A 19,638-nucleotide genomic window follows, 5' to 3' on the forward strand; every position below is an offset into this window, starting at 1 on the left:
CGGGACGGGGGCGGGGCCTGCGCGGCTGCGCGGGCTGCGAGCCTGGAGCTGCGCCGGCCGCGCTCCCGGGACTCTGAGAGCGCAGGACGCCGGCTGGCTGCGGTCCTCGCCGCCGCCGCCTCCTCCCGAGCGGGCTCGGCCCGGCGCGGCAGGCGGCCGGGGCGATGTAAGCCGGGGCCCGCGGGCGCGGTCGGACCGCTGCGATGTGGCTCAAGCCCGAGGAGGTGCTGCTGAAGAACGCCCTGAAGCTCTGGGTGACTCAGAAGAGCAGCTGCTACTTCATCCTGCAGCGGCGCCGCGGGCACGGCGAGGGGGGTGGCCGCCTCACGGGTAAGGGGCGCGCCGGGGCGGGCGGGCGCGGCGGGCCGGGCCCCGGACCTCGCTCCCTGCCGGGCCCGCGGCCCCCAGCCCGGGGTGCATCGCAGGTGGCGATTTCGTGGGAGACGCCGGGCCGGGACGGCCCTGCCTCGGGCTTGTTTTCCTTTCTTCTGTATTTCTCTTGCAAGCCCCCGTCGAGGTTGTGGCAGAAGGGACTTGCGGGCTCGTGCGTTCTTGCGGGAGAGGCAGGTGCCTTCGCCTCTTGGCCCAGTGACCGCCTGGAGGCCAGATTCGGCTCAGGAATCGAAAGGGAAGCGCCGGCTGGAGCTCGAGCCGAGGGAGCGAGGGCCGCCCCGGGAGGAGCGCAGGCCGCTGTGCGGGGCCAGGTGACAGCGGGGTGCGGCCCCGACTCGGCCATCTGGATGCTCCCCGACGTTCCAGGTGGTGTCTCGGCTGGGGACACACGGACGGCCCACCGCCACCGACCCTGGCAATCCCCGGCTGTCGGGCGTGTGGGCAGGGCGGGCTGGGGACCGTTTGCGCGCCCGGAGGAGAAGCCGAGGAAGTGCGAATCCCAAGCTTACGATCTTAGTAGCAAAATTGAGCGGGTCAGTCACCCCCTCCCCCACTTGTTTCTTCCAATCAATGATAGGAGGAAAAAACTCAGGCTTGTATGAAAAAACAAAGCAATTTTTCTAAAAGTTACTATCCAAGGCTCCGTGAAGATCAAGCATTTGGAAAAATTGAGGCCAGCTTGCATAGTTGGGCCACCTGTTTAAATGGGTCAATGGAAGAACAGTTTATTAGACTTTTTCATTTGTGTCTAGGGGATCTATATGGAATTTCCGAATTTTGGAATCTGAAATAAAGGAGACCTCAGATCTTTTTCCCATCACATCCCTCCTTATACTGAGAATCAGACCACGGCTGGAGAGAGAGAGGTCAAGGGACTGAGCTTGGGTCCCTGGCCTCACTGTTGGTGACTCCACTGTCTGCTTATTCTGGGGGAAGCCCTCCTGGAGTAAAGTTTAATGGGGGAATGTGATCAACAGGCCCTGAAACAGAACCAGGTGCAAAGGGAATTACCCTTCCTGTACTTTAAACCCGGAAGGTGAGAAAGCTGGCAGTTGGATTCCTTAAGAGGATGGACTTCACTGAGCCTCAAGGAGTGGGTATGACTTGGTGGCATTCTGGACGAAAGAGTAGTGGGGTAGTTGAAGAATCTGTATGAAAGCGGTAGTGGGGTTACCTATGGTGGTGGTGAGTAGTGAGGACAGGTTGGGCAGCAGGTGGGCCTGCTCTGGGAGCAGTTTTAAGCTCTGAGGGAGGGAGTTAGTATAGGAGGCAGGAGTAAATGGTCTCCTTTAGTAGAGGGTAAGGACAGGGTTTGAAGGTTTGTGAAATGGGAAACATGGAGCATCTGCCCAGAAAGTGTTTTCATCACTTAGTTCATGCTGACTGTGTGGGGTACTGTTGAGGCTGCTTTGGGAAAGACTTCGGGTTATTCGCCATCTAGCAAGGGAGACAGGTCCAGAGAAGCTGGACAAAGCCTCAGCTATGATGCTGATGGAGATTCAGGAGATTCCAGAGAGCCTGGCTTTGTTGTCCAGAGTCTATATCTGTGATGAACTCAAAATGATGCAGCCCACCTCCTTTTTGCATTCCAAAATCAAGCAGATCTTTTTTATTATTTTATTTATTTATTTATTTAAAAAAATTTTTTTTAACGTTTATTTATTTTTTTGAGACAGAGAGAGACAGAGCATGAACAGGGGAGGAGCAGAGAGAGAGGGAGACACAGACTCTGAAACAGGCTCCAGGCCCTGAGCTGTCAGCACAGAACCCGACGTGACCCGACGGACCGTGAGATCATGACCTGAGCCGAAGTCGGACGCCCAACTGACCAAGCCACCCAGGCGCCCCTATTTATTTATTTTTTAATTTTAGAGTTAGAGTGTCAGCTGGGGAGAGGAGCAGAGAGAATCCCAAGCAGGCTCCAAACTCAACAAGTAGCCCAGTGCTGGGTTTGATCCCATGACCCTGGGATCATGACCTGCGCCAAAATCAAGAGTCAGATGCTCAACCGACTGAGGCACCCAAGTGCACCAAGCAGGTCTCTTTTATCATACCTGTGGCTTTGGCCTTCCTTGGTGTATACTTCGGTTTGGGCTTACAGTGAATATGCACAATATTCTTAAAGGCAATAACGATCAACCAAAAAAAAAAAAAATACCCCATGAAAAGACAGATGACACTTTATTTCTCAGGGACTCTGAACCTCCTGTTGATTGTGAAAGCCTGACATTTCCTACGCTGCTTTACCTTCAGACATTTAGCTGGGTAGCAACTAACGTAGCTGTGCTGATTGAGCAACCCGGAGTTACCACATCCACCAATGAGCTGGTCCTAACCCAACCACTTATGAATGTTATAAAATCAAGACTGTGTGACACAGAGGGCAGCTTAATGTTGGTGGTGGTTTTCAGAATATGTAGAATTCTGATTTGGCAGATTTTGAGCAATTTAGAGTTTATGAAGATAATGAGGGCTAGCATGATGGGTATTCTGACTGGTTGTAGGCTTTTCTTTGGAGAGAAGCAAGTAGAGGTGGTTAAGAGGGGTTGGAAATAAAATGTAAGGGAGTGGTAACGAAGTCTTTTTTTTTTTATTCTGATGCTGAATTTGTTATTCATAGGAGCTTAAACATATGAGGTCTCCATTGGCATTTAGTCTGACATGTTTAAAAATTGCCTACCCTCAGAAATATAAGGTTTCGTTTCATTGAGGAATATAATCACTCTTCCGACTAATACACACATTCCCTATATATATCTTCAGTTTTATTTTCTCCATAGCCCTTTCTCACTTTCTAATATACAATATCGTTGATCATTTTGTTCATTGTTTCTTCCTACTGATTGTCTGTTCTATGAGGGCAGGTATTTTACCTATGATGGTGCCTAGCACATAGTATATGCTCATTAAACATTTGTAGGGTGACTACATGGAAGAACATATGCATGAATGATGGATTCTACTTTTCGTTAAAAGTTGGGTGAGAGTGGAGGCCCAGCTTTTCTGACTGAGGCTGAGCTGATCACATGGGATGGGAACATTCTCTCTCCTCGGCTTCCTGTTTACCTGGCAGTCTGACCATTGTGGAAAGCTGGAGGGAATCAATGGGAAACAGAGACCTCCTCCTTCTGTCTTTTTTTTTTTTTTTTTTTTTAAGTAGCTCCCTTTGAGAGGGAAGGATCATGGCACCAGCTTCTCAGGCGGCCTCTGTTACCACCCCTTGGGACCTGTTTGGAGAAGGAAATCCTGGGCTTGGGGACAGTAGTGGGAGGCAGCGACCTTATCCTCCAGTTAGAACATGGTGTGGCTGAATACAGCATTATAAAATGTTTCCAAAGCTCCTGGGACAGAAGTGATTTTGCTCTGGAAGGGAGGAAGTCAAGGTATAAAAGTATTCACTTGAATACAATCTCCAACCTGTGGGAATATTTTTTTATTATTAATTTTTTTTATTTCAGTGTAGTTGACACACAATGTTACATTAGTTTCAGGTGTGTAGGAATGTTTGTTATGAAAGTTCAGTCAGCTCTGGGAGAACTGAGTGGGAGAAGTTAGCATTTGGGAGGTTCAGACAGAAGAACACATCATTGTTGCCCTCTCCTCCAATGCTCCCTGAAGCACTTAAAATGAGCAGCACAAATGTAGCTTTAAAGACCTAATGTCACCACCTGGATATGCCCCTCTAAAGGATTTTATTTTTCAGAGTTCTATTATGTGCGTTTCTGTATAACCTTGTAGTTCTTTTCCCAAAGAGCCTGGCAGTTAAAAAGTTGTAATTTGAAGAAAATATTGATGGCTTCTACTTTTCAGGATGTTTGCCTTCAGCCCCTGTTGCTGTCATTGCATTTCTAATAGTTAGGGGCTAACAATTTCCTAAGTAGCTAGGGTCACAGGGGGAAGTATGGTGTAGTGGAAAATAGCGACTTTGAGTCAAGATAAGTCTGTTACAAATCTGGACAGAGAGGCCTTGTGCTAGTTTATTTGGTTTATTTGAGTCTTGGTTGTAACAGCCTCAAGATAGGGACAATAAGGAAGCTTACTTTAGAGGGTTAGAAACTTTTCCACTGTGGCTGTACCATTTTACATTCCTACCAGCAATACACAAGGGTTCCAATTCAAACAAGGCTTAGGATTAGAACTATATGAAGGGCTTATCTGGGCTTGCCACCTAGTCTGTTTGGAAAAAAAAGAGAAGGAACACTTAAAAAATTGACTAACAAGAGGGCTTCTTAGAATAAAAGTGTTGTAAAGAAGTTTGCATTAAAGTGAAGGATATAAAAAATACTTATTACTGCAGTATTTAATAAGTATAATTGGAAAGTTAAATATAAATTTTTTTTAGAGAGCATGCATGAGCAAGCAGGGAAGAGGCAGAGAGAGAGAACCTTTATTTTAATGTGTGTTTGTTTATTTTGAGACAGAGAGAATGCATGCGCCAGCAAGCAGGGGGAGGGGCAGAGAGGAGAGAGAATCCCAAGCAGTCTCTGCACAGATAGCCCACGTGGGGCTCAGTCTCATTAACCACAAGATCATGACCTGAGTTGAAATCCAGAGTTGGACACTTAACCGACTGAGCCACCCAGGTGTTCTGAGAGAGATAATCTTAAGCAGGCTCCAGGCTCATCATGGAGCCCAGTGTGGGGCTTGGTCTCATGACCCTGGGATCATGACCTGAACTGAAACCAAGAGATGGACGTTCAACCAGAATGTGACTGAGCCACCCAGGTGCCCCAGAAAGTTAAATATTAATTTTTATTTTTGTTTTATTTTTATTTTTTTTTTGAGAGAGAGAGAATGTAGGCAGGGGAGAGGGGCAGAGGGGGAGAGAGAGACAATCTTAAGCAGGCTCCATACTCAGTGCAGACCCGATCCAGTGACCCAGGGATCATGACCTGAGCTGAAATCATGAGTCAAATGCTCAATTGAATGAGCCACCCAGGTATCCCAGAAAGTTAAATATTTGTTTATATCTTAAACTATTTTTAAAAATTTATTTTCTTTGAGAGAGAGCGTGAGAGCAAGTGGGGAAAGGGCAGGGAAAGAGAAACTCCTAAGCAGGCTATATGCTGTCAGTGCAGAGCCTGAAGCAGGGCTTAATCCCACAAACCGTGAGATCATGAACTGAGCTGAGGTCAGGAGTCAGACGCTCAACCTACTGAGCCACCCAGGTGCCCCAGAAAGTTAAATATTTAAATAGCAGTTTGTGCTAGCAGGATTTGTTTTACAGAGCTTCTTTGAAATCCTTTGTTAAATCCTAGTAAATAAAGGGAACTTCACTTCGGTGTTGCAGGCGTTGAGTGACTGTGCTCAGAGTGAATTGTCTACTTTCTTTGGGACAGTGTGCCAAAGACGGGGGGATATGAAACTGACACCAGGGATTTGTGTGTGGTCACTAGCCTTGCTCAGAATGACTCTGTTGAAAAATTGGAAATTGGTGAAGCCCAGCTTGAGTGTTGACTTTCTTGGCTATAGTCTTGCTCAGGTAGCTGAATTTGTGGGTGGATTTTTGCCCCTTTTTTTTCTTTGACTTTTTTTTAGTTTGTTTGTTTATTTATTTATTTATTTATGAGAGAGAGAGAGAGAGAGAGAGAGAGAGAGAGAACAAACAGGGGAGGGGCAGAGAGAGAGGGAAAGAGAGAATCCCAAGCAGGCTCTGTAGTCAGTGCAGAGCCATGTGTAGGGCTTGAACTCATGAACCATGAGATCATGACCTGAGCCGAAATCAAGAGTCGGACGCTTAACCAGCTGAGCCACCCAGGTGCCCCTTGACTTTATTTTAAGTAGGCTCCACTTGAGCGTGGGGCTTGAACCCAGGACCCTGAGATTAAGAGTTGCATGCTGTACTGATTGTGCCAGCCAGGTGCCCTTGAATTTGTTGGTGGATTTAGTCTTTACTACCAACAAAATTCTTCAGTTCAGTTGGGCAGCCTTTGCATTGTGTAGACTTCTCAGATATTGGCTCCAGAGTCTTACATGCTTTGGTCTTATTTTCCAAAAGCACATTAAGGAAGGAACATAAATAAAGGAAGTACTTTGATTTTAAGAGCATAAACTGGAAGATATCTTACAATACAGATATACAGGTAAAATAACTGATACGTTTTTAAGGGCTGATAAGCCATTAATAAAACGTTGGGGTTTCCAACAGTTGCATTTAATTAAGGCATAATAAGGGCACTGTAATTAGGTAATCAAACAAGGCAGAGACTGTGTCCCTCGAGGAATAATATGAGGTACAAATGTGTGGGTGGTGCAGTAGTGGAGGCTAGCCCTTTCAGCCTAATTGGAACTCTTTAGGAAGAGCTGAAAATGATTGAGAGGCTTGTAGCTTTTAAAGAATTCATTTATTAGCTGTGAAGGGCTAGGATTTTATGATCTTGACTCTATATTCTGGCAGCATTGGATAGAGGAGGAATTTATTTTAAATGAAAGTAGTAAATCTGACCAAATTTCCAAGACAGATTTTCCCCCTAACTTAAAAAACTTTAATCATCTGTATTGAAAAGCAGCCCTGAGCATATTTTAACAGCTGTTTGGGTGTTGCAAGAGCTATTATTCCTCACGACCTCTCAGGCTCTTTCTCCTTCACCTTCTCCTGGTAAGGACAGCTTGTCAGGCACTTCCCAAGACCTTCACCTGCTGTCCCCTCGGCCTGGGGGTGCCCTCACCTCCCCGTCTGCCTGGCTAATTCTTCTCTCCGTTTGACACCCTTCAGATGTCAGCCTGAGCTCTGCTACCTGGCGATGGGGCACTGGACCTCTCCCTCCTCTGATCCTCTTACACCTTAGAGCACTCACCACTGTTTCCCATGATGTGGCCTTTGTGGCTTTATCACTTTATAGGGAACCAGACCATGATCTCCAGGATGGAGATCCCAGGTCTGTGTCCCTCACCACCATGCCTCCAGCACTGGAACAGTTTCTGTTGCTGCAGCACTCAGTAAATATTTAGTGAGTACATGGATGTCCAAGTAGAATTGATGAGTGTGAGCCTCTGAGGCTGAGAAATGTTTTGTATTATCCTGGAAATGGGAATTATGCAAAAGGCAGGAATAAATAATACAGAGTGTTGTCATTGCTATTTCTCACGCCTGCCCTGCGTGCCTGTAAGGACTAGCGGTAGTTTGTCAGCTGCGCCAGCCCAGCTGTTAGAACTGCCCGTTGGTAACCTTTATGTAAATGATCCTGTACAGACCCAGGAATGATTTCCCCAGTACATCACCAGCCAACTGACACAGCTCTGTGAAGTTGAGTCATTAATATTCTTGAACATTTGGTGGGTCTGTTGTTCCACCAGATTTTATTTTTCTGCTTCCTGCTTTTTACTTTAAAAAAAGGAAGGAAAAATCAGCAGCAAAATAAACAGCCACAAATAAGTTCTCCTTAAGAAAGGGCACTGTATTTTGTGGTTGGTTTTATTCTGAATAAGTAGTTACTGATGGAGAATGAACATTTAAAAATAATAAATAGGATGGTAGTTTGCCTAAAGTTTTAAAATATGAAATCTGTGTGCATAGGAGTACATAATGTAAATATAAAGTATAAGTAATACAATACCTATCACCTGTTACTAAAAAAATAGAGTATTTCCAATGTTTAAGAAATCTCTTGTGTGTTTTCCTGATTATATTCCCCTCCCTAATCAATACATTGTTGAGTTTTGTGTGCTGTTTAAACTTTATACAAAAGGAATAATAATTTACTTTGTTTTTTTCTTAAGCTTGTTTTCCACATCCCAGTTATATTTATGTTTATAGTTTTACATATATATGTGTATATATATAGTTAATGTTTCCCTAACATTGAACCATGTTGATGCATATAGCCGCATTCATTCATTTTCATTGATGGGAATGACTCATTTATTCGTTCTTTTGTCAGCTCATATTTGGGTTTCTAGTTGTTTTTGTTATTACAAATAATATTGCTATGAACATTCTTGTATAACGTTCATATGTGTGAAAGCTTCTCTGGAGAATACACCTGTGAGTGATCTTGTTGGGTATATCAGCCATAATGGGTTAGGTTATGCTGTGGTAACAAACATCCCAAACATCTCTGTGGATCCACATTAGTTTATTTCTCCCTCATGTTATATATCCAATGTGGGTTCCCAAGGTTCTCTTGTAGGCATCCAAAGATGGGCTGATGGAGGCTCCATTCCTAATGCTTCCATGGTTACATGGTTAGGGAGAAAGGAATTTGGGTTTTAGAACTTGTTGGGTTTTAGAACTTGTAGTTGGAAGTGACACCTATCCCTTCCATTCACTTTATTTAATGTTTATTTTTTTTCAGTCATCTGTACGCCCAACATAGGGCTTAAACCCACAACCCTGAGATCAAGATTTGCACACTCTTCCCACTGAGCCAGCCAGGTTCCCCTGTATATTTTTTAAATAAGCTCTACTCCCAGTGTGGGGCTTGAACTCACGACCCTGAGATCAAGAGTCACATCCTCGACTGACTTAGCCAACCTGGAGCTCCTATTCAGTTTATATTGGCAAAAGCAAGTCACATGGCTCAGTAACCTGAAAGACATGAGGAAGTATGATTTTCTTAATTTAGGAGCTGTGTGTGTGTGTGTGTTTGTGTGTGTACATGCACATGTGTCTGTGTGTTCTGTATTTTTTAAGTATTAAAAATTTATCACTTTATGACTGGACTTTTTAAATTTTGGGTCTTTTGAAGAACTAACATTCTTAATTTTCATGCAGTCAGGTACAATCTTTTCCCCAAGAGTTTGTGCTTTTTGTTACTTGTTTAAAAACAAGTCCTTATAAGGGAATCTCCAGGATGATGGTGAAGGGAAATCGTAAAATGACAGTTCAGAGACCCCTCAGTCCAGATGAGAGCAGGGCAGAAGGCTGCAAGACAGCTCCTAGGGGAAGAGAGATTGGTAGAGCACCTCCCATCCTTGCACATGTTGAAGGAAGGTCTGTGCACTAGGAGAGGAATTGTGGGTAAATTATTGATAAAGCTAAATCAGCCAAGAATTCTTGGCAGTTGTTAACTGCAGGGAAAATAAAAAGTTGTGTAGGTTAGCCAAGTTTCATAGTTTTACTACAAAGCTCAGTTCTCTGTAAATTCAAGAACTAGTGATAGGGGTGCCTGGGTGCCTCAGTAGGTTGGGCATCCAATTTCGACTCAGGTCGTGATCTCACACTCATGAGTTTGAGCCCCGTGTGGGGCTCTGTGCTGACAGCTCAGAGCCTGGAGTCTTGCTTCGGATTCTGTGTCTCCCTCTCTCTCTCTGGTACCCTGCACTTGTAGTCTGTTTCTCTCTCCTCTCTCTCTCAAAATAAATAAACAATAATAAAAAAAAGAACTAGTGATACAATCAGAGAAATGAAGGTAAATGCAAAAAGAATCCATTAAGGATCGAAGCTATTTCCTTCAGGGGCTGGGAAGTGAGAGTAGGGAAGGTCATGAGGGAGCTGTTGTGTTTCTCACCGAGCCTGGTAGAATTATTTGTTTTTTTACATGCACATGTAAATTGGATAAAATGTAGACTGAATCTAAAATTTGGGAGAGCTTGGCAGTTTTTCTGGTTACCAGCACCGTATGTGTAATGGGGATAAGGAGAGGCATTGAAGCAATGTTTCATTCTTGCCTCCTGGACCATGATTACTCTTGGATTACCCATGCTTCAGATATTTGTCCTCTCCGTAAACTATATTTAGCCTTCCAAATGTCTACCATGTGTGGGGTGTGTCAATTTCACTGAGGCTTAGGAACTATTTTCAGAAATGCATCTAATCTAGTCAGGTACTTTAATTTGAAATTAAAAGATAGCCTGGATTTTGTTTCCCCCCCTCTGGAGAAGAAATTGGTTTAGAGTTACAAGTTTATGATTTTTATCTCTTACCTAACCTCAGAGATGTGGTTCTGTGACTGACCCATTCCTTCTGAGGCTCAGTTTCTTAACCTGAAAAACAATTATTGTTGGTGTTATTTTAAGAGTTTTATAATAACAGTGGAAGATTTCATACTTCAAATTGTTATGTTTTCTAGATATGTTGTCAAAATCATTTGTTTTTTTAATTAATTTTTATTTTTTTGAGAGAGAGAGCAAGCACATGCATGAGTGGGAGAGAGGCAGAGAGGGAGGGAGGGAGAGAGAGAGAGAACGAGAATCTTAAACAGGCTCCATGCTCAGCTCAGAGCCCAATGTGGGGCTCGATCTCACAAGTGTCAAATCATGACCTGAGCTAAAATCAAGAGTTGGGCGTTTAACTAACTGAGCCACCCAGGCACCCCTGTTTAATTATTTGTATTTAAAGAAGAAAAAGCCAAAAGAACATTTCTTTCAACAGTGTCAGGCCCTGTGTTCTCATGCAGCTTATCATCTAAAGGGATGGAAAAAGCTAGTGGTAGTGATGGAGTGATTATTAAACCATGAAAGAATTATAAATGGTGGTAAGTTCAGGGAGGCGAGGGTGATGAGAAGGAATAATGGGGAAGCTAATTTAGGCTGGGAGTGTCAGGAAGGATTTCTCTGAGGATCTGTTGTGTCAGCTAAGACCTGCAGGGTGCTTAGAATGGTGTTAGCTGGGTAAAACAGGGAGGAAAGGGCCTTCTGAGCAAAGGAAAGCACATGTGAGAGCTCTGTGGCCTCTGAGAAGCTGTTCTGGACAAGTTCAGTTTGATGTGCTTGTGAGTTGTCTAGAAAGGCTTGTAGAGGAGGAAAACACAGAGGGGACAGAGGAGTGGTCAGGAGAACAGGAGGAAATGAGTGGAGTGTATTTCCCAGAGGCCAAAAGAAAAGTGTATTCAAGAAAGAGGGAGGGGAGAGGGATGGACTCTGCAGTATGGTATGGAAAAGGCTCCAGGGACATTGGCTGCCTCAGGGAGAACAGTTTGGGAGTGGATGGGTGGAGAGGAAGTAGGCATGCACGTGAGCAGCTTTATCAAGGTGGGACTTGGTAGGTTTTTGGTTGTTATTATAAATTTATTATTTGTTGGGGCTCCAGGGTCACCCAGTCAGTTAAGTGTCTGACTCTTGGTTTCTGCTGAGGTCCTGAATCTTATGAGGTCCATGAATCTCATGATTCATGAGTTCAAGACCCACATTGGGCTCTGCGTTGACAGTGCGGAGCCTGCTTGGGATTTTCTCTCTCTGAAAATAAAGAAACTTAAAAAAAGAGAGGAAAAACCACAAATTTATTCTTTGTCAGGAAATGGAAGGTCTGTTGAATGCTGCATCTGTGGCTGCTGGGCCTTGAAGTGGTCATGGCTAGGCTTTGAATAGGTCAGTAAAGGAGGTAAGGCATCCAGGTGAGCAGGACCTCAGGAGACAATTCCCAAGGAATTTTGATTTGGGAATAAGGTTAAATACTGAGTACTGGGGAAAAAAATTACCTCAAAGAATCTGTAACTGGTCACCAGAAGGATGAACTATTTTAAATGGATCCCAGGAATGCTGGGTCAGCACTGGACGGTAATTGTTTCACCAGGCAAAAGAAATTATTCGAGGAAACCATAGCAACTTAAAAATTCGTTGTTAATTGCTTGGCATTGGATGCCACGTTGAGTTTCCTGTGTGTGGGGGTTACCATTTATTTACTATGTAAATAAAAAACTTTTGTTATCAGTAATGTTATTGGGATTCAAACAATAGGATTTATTTCTAGAAGGAAAATACAGATGAAATATCATTTTAGTAAATTACAAAGATTGACCAGAAAGTTTGGCTATCCTGAATTGTTATTACTGTCCATTCAACAGAGTTTTATTTATTTTTATTTTTTTTTCAACCTTTATTTATTTTTGGGACAGAGAGAGACAGAGCATGAACGGGGGAGGGGCAGAGACAGAGGGAGACACAGAATCGGAAGCAGGCTCCAGGCTCTGAGCCATCAGCCCAGAGCCTGACGTGGGGCTCGAACTCACGTATCGCGAGATCGTGACCTGGCTGAAGTCGGACGCTCAACCGACTGCGCCACCCAGGCGCCCCTCAACAGAGTTTTAAATAAATTTGTGCACCAGTGTTTGTGATATAGGGATGTTTTCATAAGGAAATGTGTTAGCCTTCTAAAGTGGGATTGGCCTATGATGAAAGATTTGGAAGGCACTTGTGGAATTTTTCACTTGAGATGCAGTATTTGCATGATAGACACAGTTTTACAAGGGAGAAACAGCATATTTCAACCGCAGGTAGAGATTTGGATATTACACTTACCCTGGGAGCATAGTGAGCAAATTTGGATTTTGAGTTTCTGTTATATTGCTGTTATAATGAAAAGTAAATGTAAAATGTAAGCAAGGCATTAATATTGCTTTAGGAATGTATAGCTCATGATCTTCCATATGTTAAGGATTCAATCACAGCAAGGATTTGGGTGGAGAAATTAGGTTTTAATAAAACTAGTGTCCCAAAACGGTGTGTGTGTGTGTGCGCACGCGTGTGCGCACACCTGTGTGTTTTTGTTTTAACCTTTAGTTTCCTGTATGTTCTTGAGGTAGAGTTTGGACACTCATTTAGGGCTCAAAGTGGATACTGTTTAATCTCAGTATAATGGAGTTGCCTCTTAATGTGGGTATTAGGTTCCAAAATCAACATGAAGGACAAAAATTGCTTGAAAAATTACCCTTAAAATCAGCAGGGCCCCCTTCTTGGTAATCTGCTCATGTTACAAGGAGTTCCTGGAAAGTCGGGGCCTCTGTGGAGCCCAGAGCCTCCAGCTCCCCAGGGAGCTCACACCAGGGCCTGTGCTCCTTGATGGATGGGCAGTCCGCGTGAGTGGTTGTTTTCCCCTCTGCGTTTTGGCCAGGGCATATTGTTGAATTTGATAAGTTAAATATGAGATGTGTGTCTGCTGTACCGCCACTTGCTAGTTGAAGTAATGTACTTGAGTCAGCTTCATGGCCAGGTGAGGCTAAGAGTGATCACATTACACTTTGGTGTCTTAATTTGGGAATTGCTATTAGGTGAGGTCGATGGTAGCTGGAGCTACATTTCTGATGTCTACTGCTTAGGTGCTTGCAATGCAAAGGTCTGCACGAAGTGGATGTTGTTTTATCTTGCAGCCTTTTGCTTATCTTCATTTATCCAAATAAAACATTTAGGTGTGAATAAATGGGGTTGGAGAGCCTCTTGTGGAACTGGAAATTCTCTTTGATAGGATGTGTATCCCACTGTAAAAGTTGCTTTTCTTGTGTGATTTTTTTAACTTCCTGTACTACCTGGAAAGCTAGATTTGAGTACTCTATATTTCATAGCCAAAAGTTAAGTTAGAACCATGTAATAGTACACTTAGTTATTTCCTCTGAATTAAAATTTGCAGAAACCTTAACTATAGGCAAAGCCAGAAACGTGTTGATGGTGCCTGAAATCTTGGTAAGATTCAAGACCAGAGTTTCCATAGGCAAGCATCCATTTATACCAGAAGGATTATTAGAAAGTCTGTGTGTGCATGGGAGGGAGGGTTGGGGGGGAGAGAGTAAAGCAGGGAGAGGGAGGGAAGGAGAATCTCAGAGAGAGAGAATTAAATGGCAGATTTACTCACACCAAAAGAGATCATAATTGCAGAAGCTTTGAGAACACATGCTCTAATATGCTATAGTTATAATATTGCTGTATACATTTCTGAAAAGTTTTATTTAGAATCAGAATTGTATAAATTGGATGATTTTCCCATCACAACTTCAGAGAGGTACATTTTAAGTACAGAGCAAATGATTAAAACTGTGTACAATCTATAAATTTAAATACATATTTCAGATGAAAATAGGGGTGCTTGGGTTCAGTTGGTTAAGCGTGGACTCTTGATTTCCGCTCAGGTCACAATCTCACGGTTTGTGGGTTTGAGCCCTGCATTGGGCTCTCTGCTGACAGTACGGAGCCTGCTTGGGATTCTCTCTGCCCCTCCACTGCTCATGCTCAATCTCTCCCTCTCTCCCTCTCACAAGAAAGAAAGAAAAGAAAGAAAGAGAATAACTTGATCAAAACTGTCAAAAACAAAAAAAGGGGGGATGGGGACCTTTGTCTTCATCAGTTGTAAAGACAAGGAAAGGCTGAGGATTAAAGGCAACTAGAGACATGACTAAATGCAATGCCCAACCCTAGAATGGGTCCTGAACTGGAAGGAGAAACATGCTGCAAAGGGCGTCCCTTGTTGGGTCAGTGACCAAACTGGAATACCAGTGGTAGATAAAAGTACCATGTGTGTTACATTTAGTGAGGTTGATAACGATGCTATTGTTGTGTAAGAAAATACCCCTATCCATGGAAATAGGTCTCCTTTTGAAATGATTCAGAAAAAAAAATATGTGTATGTAATTACGTCCTATCACATCAAGAGAAAAAGAGCAGATAATACAGCAAATGAGGTACGCTGTTAACAGTAGGCAAATCTGATTCTTGGCAAATGGTATATGACTGTTCTTTGTCCTATTTTAATTCCTGAAGCTTTTCTTTAAACTTGAAGTTATTTCCAAATAAAAAGATAAATAAAAAAAGATAATTTTAAGTGTGAACCCGGAAGCACTTGTCCATTTTGATAGAGGTATTTTTAGCCTGTAATAAGAAAATATAAGATACACCTGTAATTTAACAACAAAAAACCCATTAGGAAATTTCTGCAGGAAAAATAACTTTATTGTGAGTCTGAACTAAGCACCTTCTGCTTTTGTCATGGAAACAACCATTTTGGTAACATGCTTTCTAGAGTTGAGGTTTCTTGGGGGTCCCAGTTACTATGTGCAGCAGGGTGGGTGGCATATATAGATATTCCCCACCTGCCCCAAACTGTAAATGACTATGACATAAGACTTTTAAAATCATGTGAATATGTTACAGTGTTAGGTTAGGCCTTAGTTGTGGCCAATAAATAGCTGAATTTTAAAAGAATAAAAATCATGGAAAAGATATTCATTCAGTAGGTACTTACTGTGTGCCTAGCTCTTCTCCAGGCAGTGAACAAAACAAAGTCCTGCCCTCAGGGAACTTACTCTACTATAATTAATCTAGAGTGATTTTATTCTTGTAATTGCTAACTCTGGTAATTAACCTAGGACTGGAATTCTCAGTGTGTGCCACAAATCCCCTTAACTATGTTAACCTCATCTTAAACTTCCTTCATTAAAACATTTTGTGGTTTTTTTTGCCGCCACACTATAAGAGGTTGGCTTTTGTTGTCCTTGCTTTTAAAAACTGAAATATTTAGTCAAATAAGTTAGGCCTTTGAGCCCTATCTTTTAGGTTCTTGCCAGCCTTAGGGATATTATCTCTTGAAGTCTTTCTGACCCCTCGTCCTCATCAGAGACAGAGGCGCGTGGAATACCTGTAAGCACAGCTTGGCTCTGGGCCCGTCTGTGCTCTGCTTTGGCCCTGGGTTATGGACACTCTCCAAGGGCTCAGCACTCCTGTGCTCTGGAAGTGTTGGCACAGTGGGCTGCTGCGGCATTTCCCAGCACCCCTGCTCCCTTTCCCTTTTGTAGAAGCACTCTGCAGCCTTCTGTAGGTTACCGAAATGAAGTGGACTCCTTTTCCTATTTAAAAATAGCCTCAGCAGCTGTGGGTTCGAATCTCCCAGTCATGAGGTTGACCTCCATGCCACTGGGACTCTTAGTTGTTAGGCCTCTGGGGGTCACAGCAGGGTGACTGATGGGGCTTAGATTTTGGAGACCACCAGCCATATTCCTTTGTGTACAGATGAGGAGCCGGACTGATCTGAGGCAGTGATTCTCTTGCTCTGTTTTCACTTGACTGCGCTTAGCCCTTTCCAGAAAGGTGAAGGGACTGCTGAGACAGGAGTCCCCATGCCTGCATCCTCCAGACCTGCTCCTTCTCATCTTGCGCTGGGCTGGCATCTGTTGAGACCCTGTTATATTTTGTTTATTAAAATGGCTTAGGTAACAAAGTTTTTAAAAATTGTAGTGAAATATACAGAACAGAAAACTTACCATTTTAACCATTTTTAAGTGTACAGTTCACTGGTATGTACATTCCCATTGTCATGTAGCCATCACCACATCCATCTCCAGAACTTTTTCATCTTCCCAAACTGAAACTCTGTGCCCATTAAGCGTGACCTCCCCATTCCTCCCTCCCTGCAATTCCTGGCAACCCGCATTCTACTTTCTATTCTAGGAGTTTGACTACCCTCATGTAAGTGGTTTCATACAGTATTTGTCTTTGTGTCTGGCATATTTCATTTAACATAATGTTCTCAGGGTTCATCCATGTTGTAGCTTGTATCAGAATTTTCTTCTTTTTTAAGGCCGAGTAAGATTCCATTGCATGGATATATCACATTTTGCTTGATCAGTCATCTATTGATACACATGGAATTGCTTCTACCTTTTGGCTATTGTGCATAATACAGCTATGAATGTAGATGTGCAAATATCTATTCGAGTCTCTGATTTCTGTTCTTTTGGATATATTCTCAGAAGTGAGATAGTGGGATCACACAGTAATTCTGTATTTAACTGTTAAGGAAACTCTTGATTTTTACATGTGGTTCTCAGTTTCTTCTGGCTTCTGTAGACTTGAATGAATGGCTAGGACTGTACTTGGTTTGCTGGGACTGTAGCCCCTGGTCCTGAGTTCCCAGCTTCCCAAGTACCCTCAGTCTATCTCTTAAAACCCTTGTTTCTCTTCCCATTAGGGCTGAGTGGAGAATTGAAGGGAAGAACTGAAGCTTGTTTAGAGGTGCATTGCAATTCATTACAAACAAACAAACAAACCAGAATTTGAATTTGAGTTAGGCATTTTCAAGTTTATAATTAAATTGTTTGTTTTGGATTTCATATGTATTTGTTTTTCAAAGCTAAGACACGGAGTAGAATGCTTAAGGTGAATTTGGTTTCGGTGGATTTTTCTACCATGATCTCGATCATATCCATATCTAATTTCTTTAAGCATTGTTGGGGCAAAGGATAGGACTATTAGGAGTTAGAAAAGGAGAGAAATCTTGTTCTTCCTACTTGTATGACCTTTGGCCTTAGTTTCCTCTTCTGTAAAATGGAGCTAATACTACTAATATAAATTGTTGTAATTATGATAGTAAATGGCAAAAAAAAAAAAAAAAAAAAACCCGGATCTGAAGTACTAGGACAGTGCTTGACAGCCGCAGTGCTTAGTTAATGTTAGTCGCCTTCCCCCCATTATCCTGGAATAATTGTAAGTTGTAGGTGAGGGCGTGAGGTGGTCCTAACTTCTGAAGGGTGAACACCAAGCAGTAGGGAGAGCTGGGGGCAGGACTCAGTCTCACAGGTGTAGTTAATTCCCAGTGCTGTGTGACCCCTGAGACATCTACCCAACCTCCTGGAGGCTCAGATTCCTCACCTGTCAAATGAGGAGGCTGGTCCCTGTCACCTCTGTATTTCCTTGTAGCTCTAAAAGTTCAGCGATTTCAAAGAATAGTGTGTGTCTAGTCTTTTTTTTTTAATTGAGATGGAATTGTTGTATAACATGATCTTAGTTTCAGTTATATAGCATAATGGCTTGATGCAGGTGTATGTTATGAAATGATCACCACAATAAGTCTAGTTAACATTGATCACTGTACATAGTTACAAGTTTTTTTTCTTGTGATGAGAACTTTTAAGAGTTACTCTTTGCAACTTTCAAATATACAATACAGTATTATAAACTATAGGCACTATGCTGTACATCACATCCTTAGGACTTATTTATTTTATAACTGGAGGTTTGTACCTTTCGACCCCCTTCATCCATTTGCCACTCCCCACTCTCCACCTTCTCCCTGCCTAGTCTTCTTCTGACTGCAGAGTTGATTCTTTTCTACATAGGCAAGCCTGCTCTTCATAGGTGGTGGACATATCCCCTCCATGGTATGTGACGTGAACTGAGAATTTCTGGCATTTGAAGATCTGCTTCTTTAGGGCCAGGTTAAGTCCAAGATTTATTTTACTGTTACCAGCTTGGGTGCTAAGTTTGTGGCTCTTGCCCCCCAGTTCCAAATACCGGTGTCTCTAGGGCTAGCCACATATAGCAAGTGAATAGGGAGAGTCCTTCTAATCTGAGAGAGGAAAAGAAGTAAAGGGGAGGAGGAGGAAGTAGAAGGGGCTGTGGATATAATTTTGACTTGCTCAGAAATAGAGTGAAACTGTCTTCAAAGAATTAGACAGGAAAGCTCTCTGACTCTGCCCACCTCAAAACTTGACGAATGTCTACAATTGACCTTGTCTGTCTTTATTATTTACAGTTTTCTGTCTTCATTTTCCCCAGGAAAGAACAGCCAACTTAAAATGCCTTTTTCTTCCAAACTTCCTATTTTTTATAAATATTATTGCTTATTACTCTGCAATAATAATACAGCATTTTTGCATATTGTATTATACTTTTCATAGTGTTTTCATCTACTTTACCTTATTTAACCTACATATGAAGATTTGTCTAGGCCACTGGGTATCTTCATTTGGCAAGATGAGGTTGGTATGGCCATCTGATTTGTCAAGCTATTGGTAGCAGAATCCTGGCACTTTGTCTTTCTCTAAAGCTGATCAGCCAGGAACATCAACAAGTATTTATGGAAAGTCCATATGTGCACAGCAGAGATGCTTGTGATAGAGAATTGTTATTCTTAAGACATTATAACCTAATAGGGTCTTAAGGGGAAGAGGATGGAGTTCAAGTTTTTTTTACCTGTAATTAATTATTACAATTAATTAATGCCAGGAATTAAAATGTCTGGATGAAGGAAGAGCTGTAAACACAAATGAGGTTTGGGGCTGTCTCTGAATTTAATGTGTGCATATTGGTTACTCTGCCTGACTCTAGTGTTAGGGAAAGGTGACAGTTTTTATTTTATTAAAAGAAAAGTTTTTTTAGGTGATAGTTTTTAAACAATGCGTTTATATATCTCTAAGCCTCTGGGCTCTATATCATAGTGCTACAATGTAAAACTGCTATACCTCATATCTGCAAACTAGTTCACACTATTATTAGGTGTAAAAAGACAGGAAACAGTGCCTAACATAATTTATTTCTGATATTGAAGGCTTGTGGTTTTGGTTGCTTTTTTTCAGAGGATTACTGGAAGTAAATGCAAATAAATATTTGCATTTGAATACAAATAAAGATTTTGAAAACAAATAAAGATTTTTTAAAATAAATGAAATTTGAATAGATTAGAATCTGCCTCACTTTGTGGAAATAAAACTTCTGCAAGGAAGCTTTTTTTTTTTTTTAAACTCTATATGTCTATTTTCTCAGGTTTCTGACTTTGCAGGAGCTTCATAAATCTGTAAAAATGCTGGTATTCAGGTCTGGATATAT

The 19,638-nt window shown here is 42.4% G+C and overlaps 1 protein-coding gene across 5 annotated transcripts in view; it reads left to right on the forward strand.

The window, feature by feature from the left end:
- Window positions 1-34: 34 nt before the first annotated feature.
- Window positions 35-19,638, forward strand: part of TBC1D8 (TBC1 domain family member 8) — a 111,277-nt gene continuing 91,673 nt past the window's right edge. For all 5 annotated transcript variants that reach the window (XM_027069299.2, XM_027069300.2, XM_027069301.2 and 2 more), the window contains exon 1: window positions 35-330. In XM_027069299.2, the coding sequence (XP_026925100.1) occupies window positions 204-330 (127 nt within the window). In that variant the 5' untranslated portion in view covers window positions 35-203. The remainder of the gene's footprint in view (window positions 331-19,638) is intronic.

This window comes from Acinonyx jubatus, chromosome A3 (genome assembly GCF_027475565.1).
Source record: "Acinonyx jubatus isolate Ajub_Pintada_27869175 chromosome A3, VMU_Ajub_asm_v1.0, whole genome shotgun sequence".
In the NCBI taxonomy this organism is placed as follows: domain Eukaryota; kingdom Metazoa; phylum Chordata; class Mammalia; order Carnivora; family Felidae; genus Acinonyx; species Acinonyx jubatus.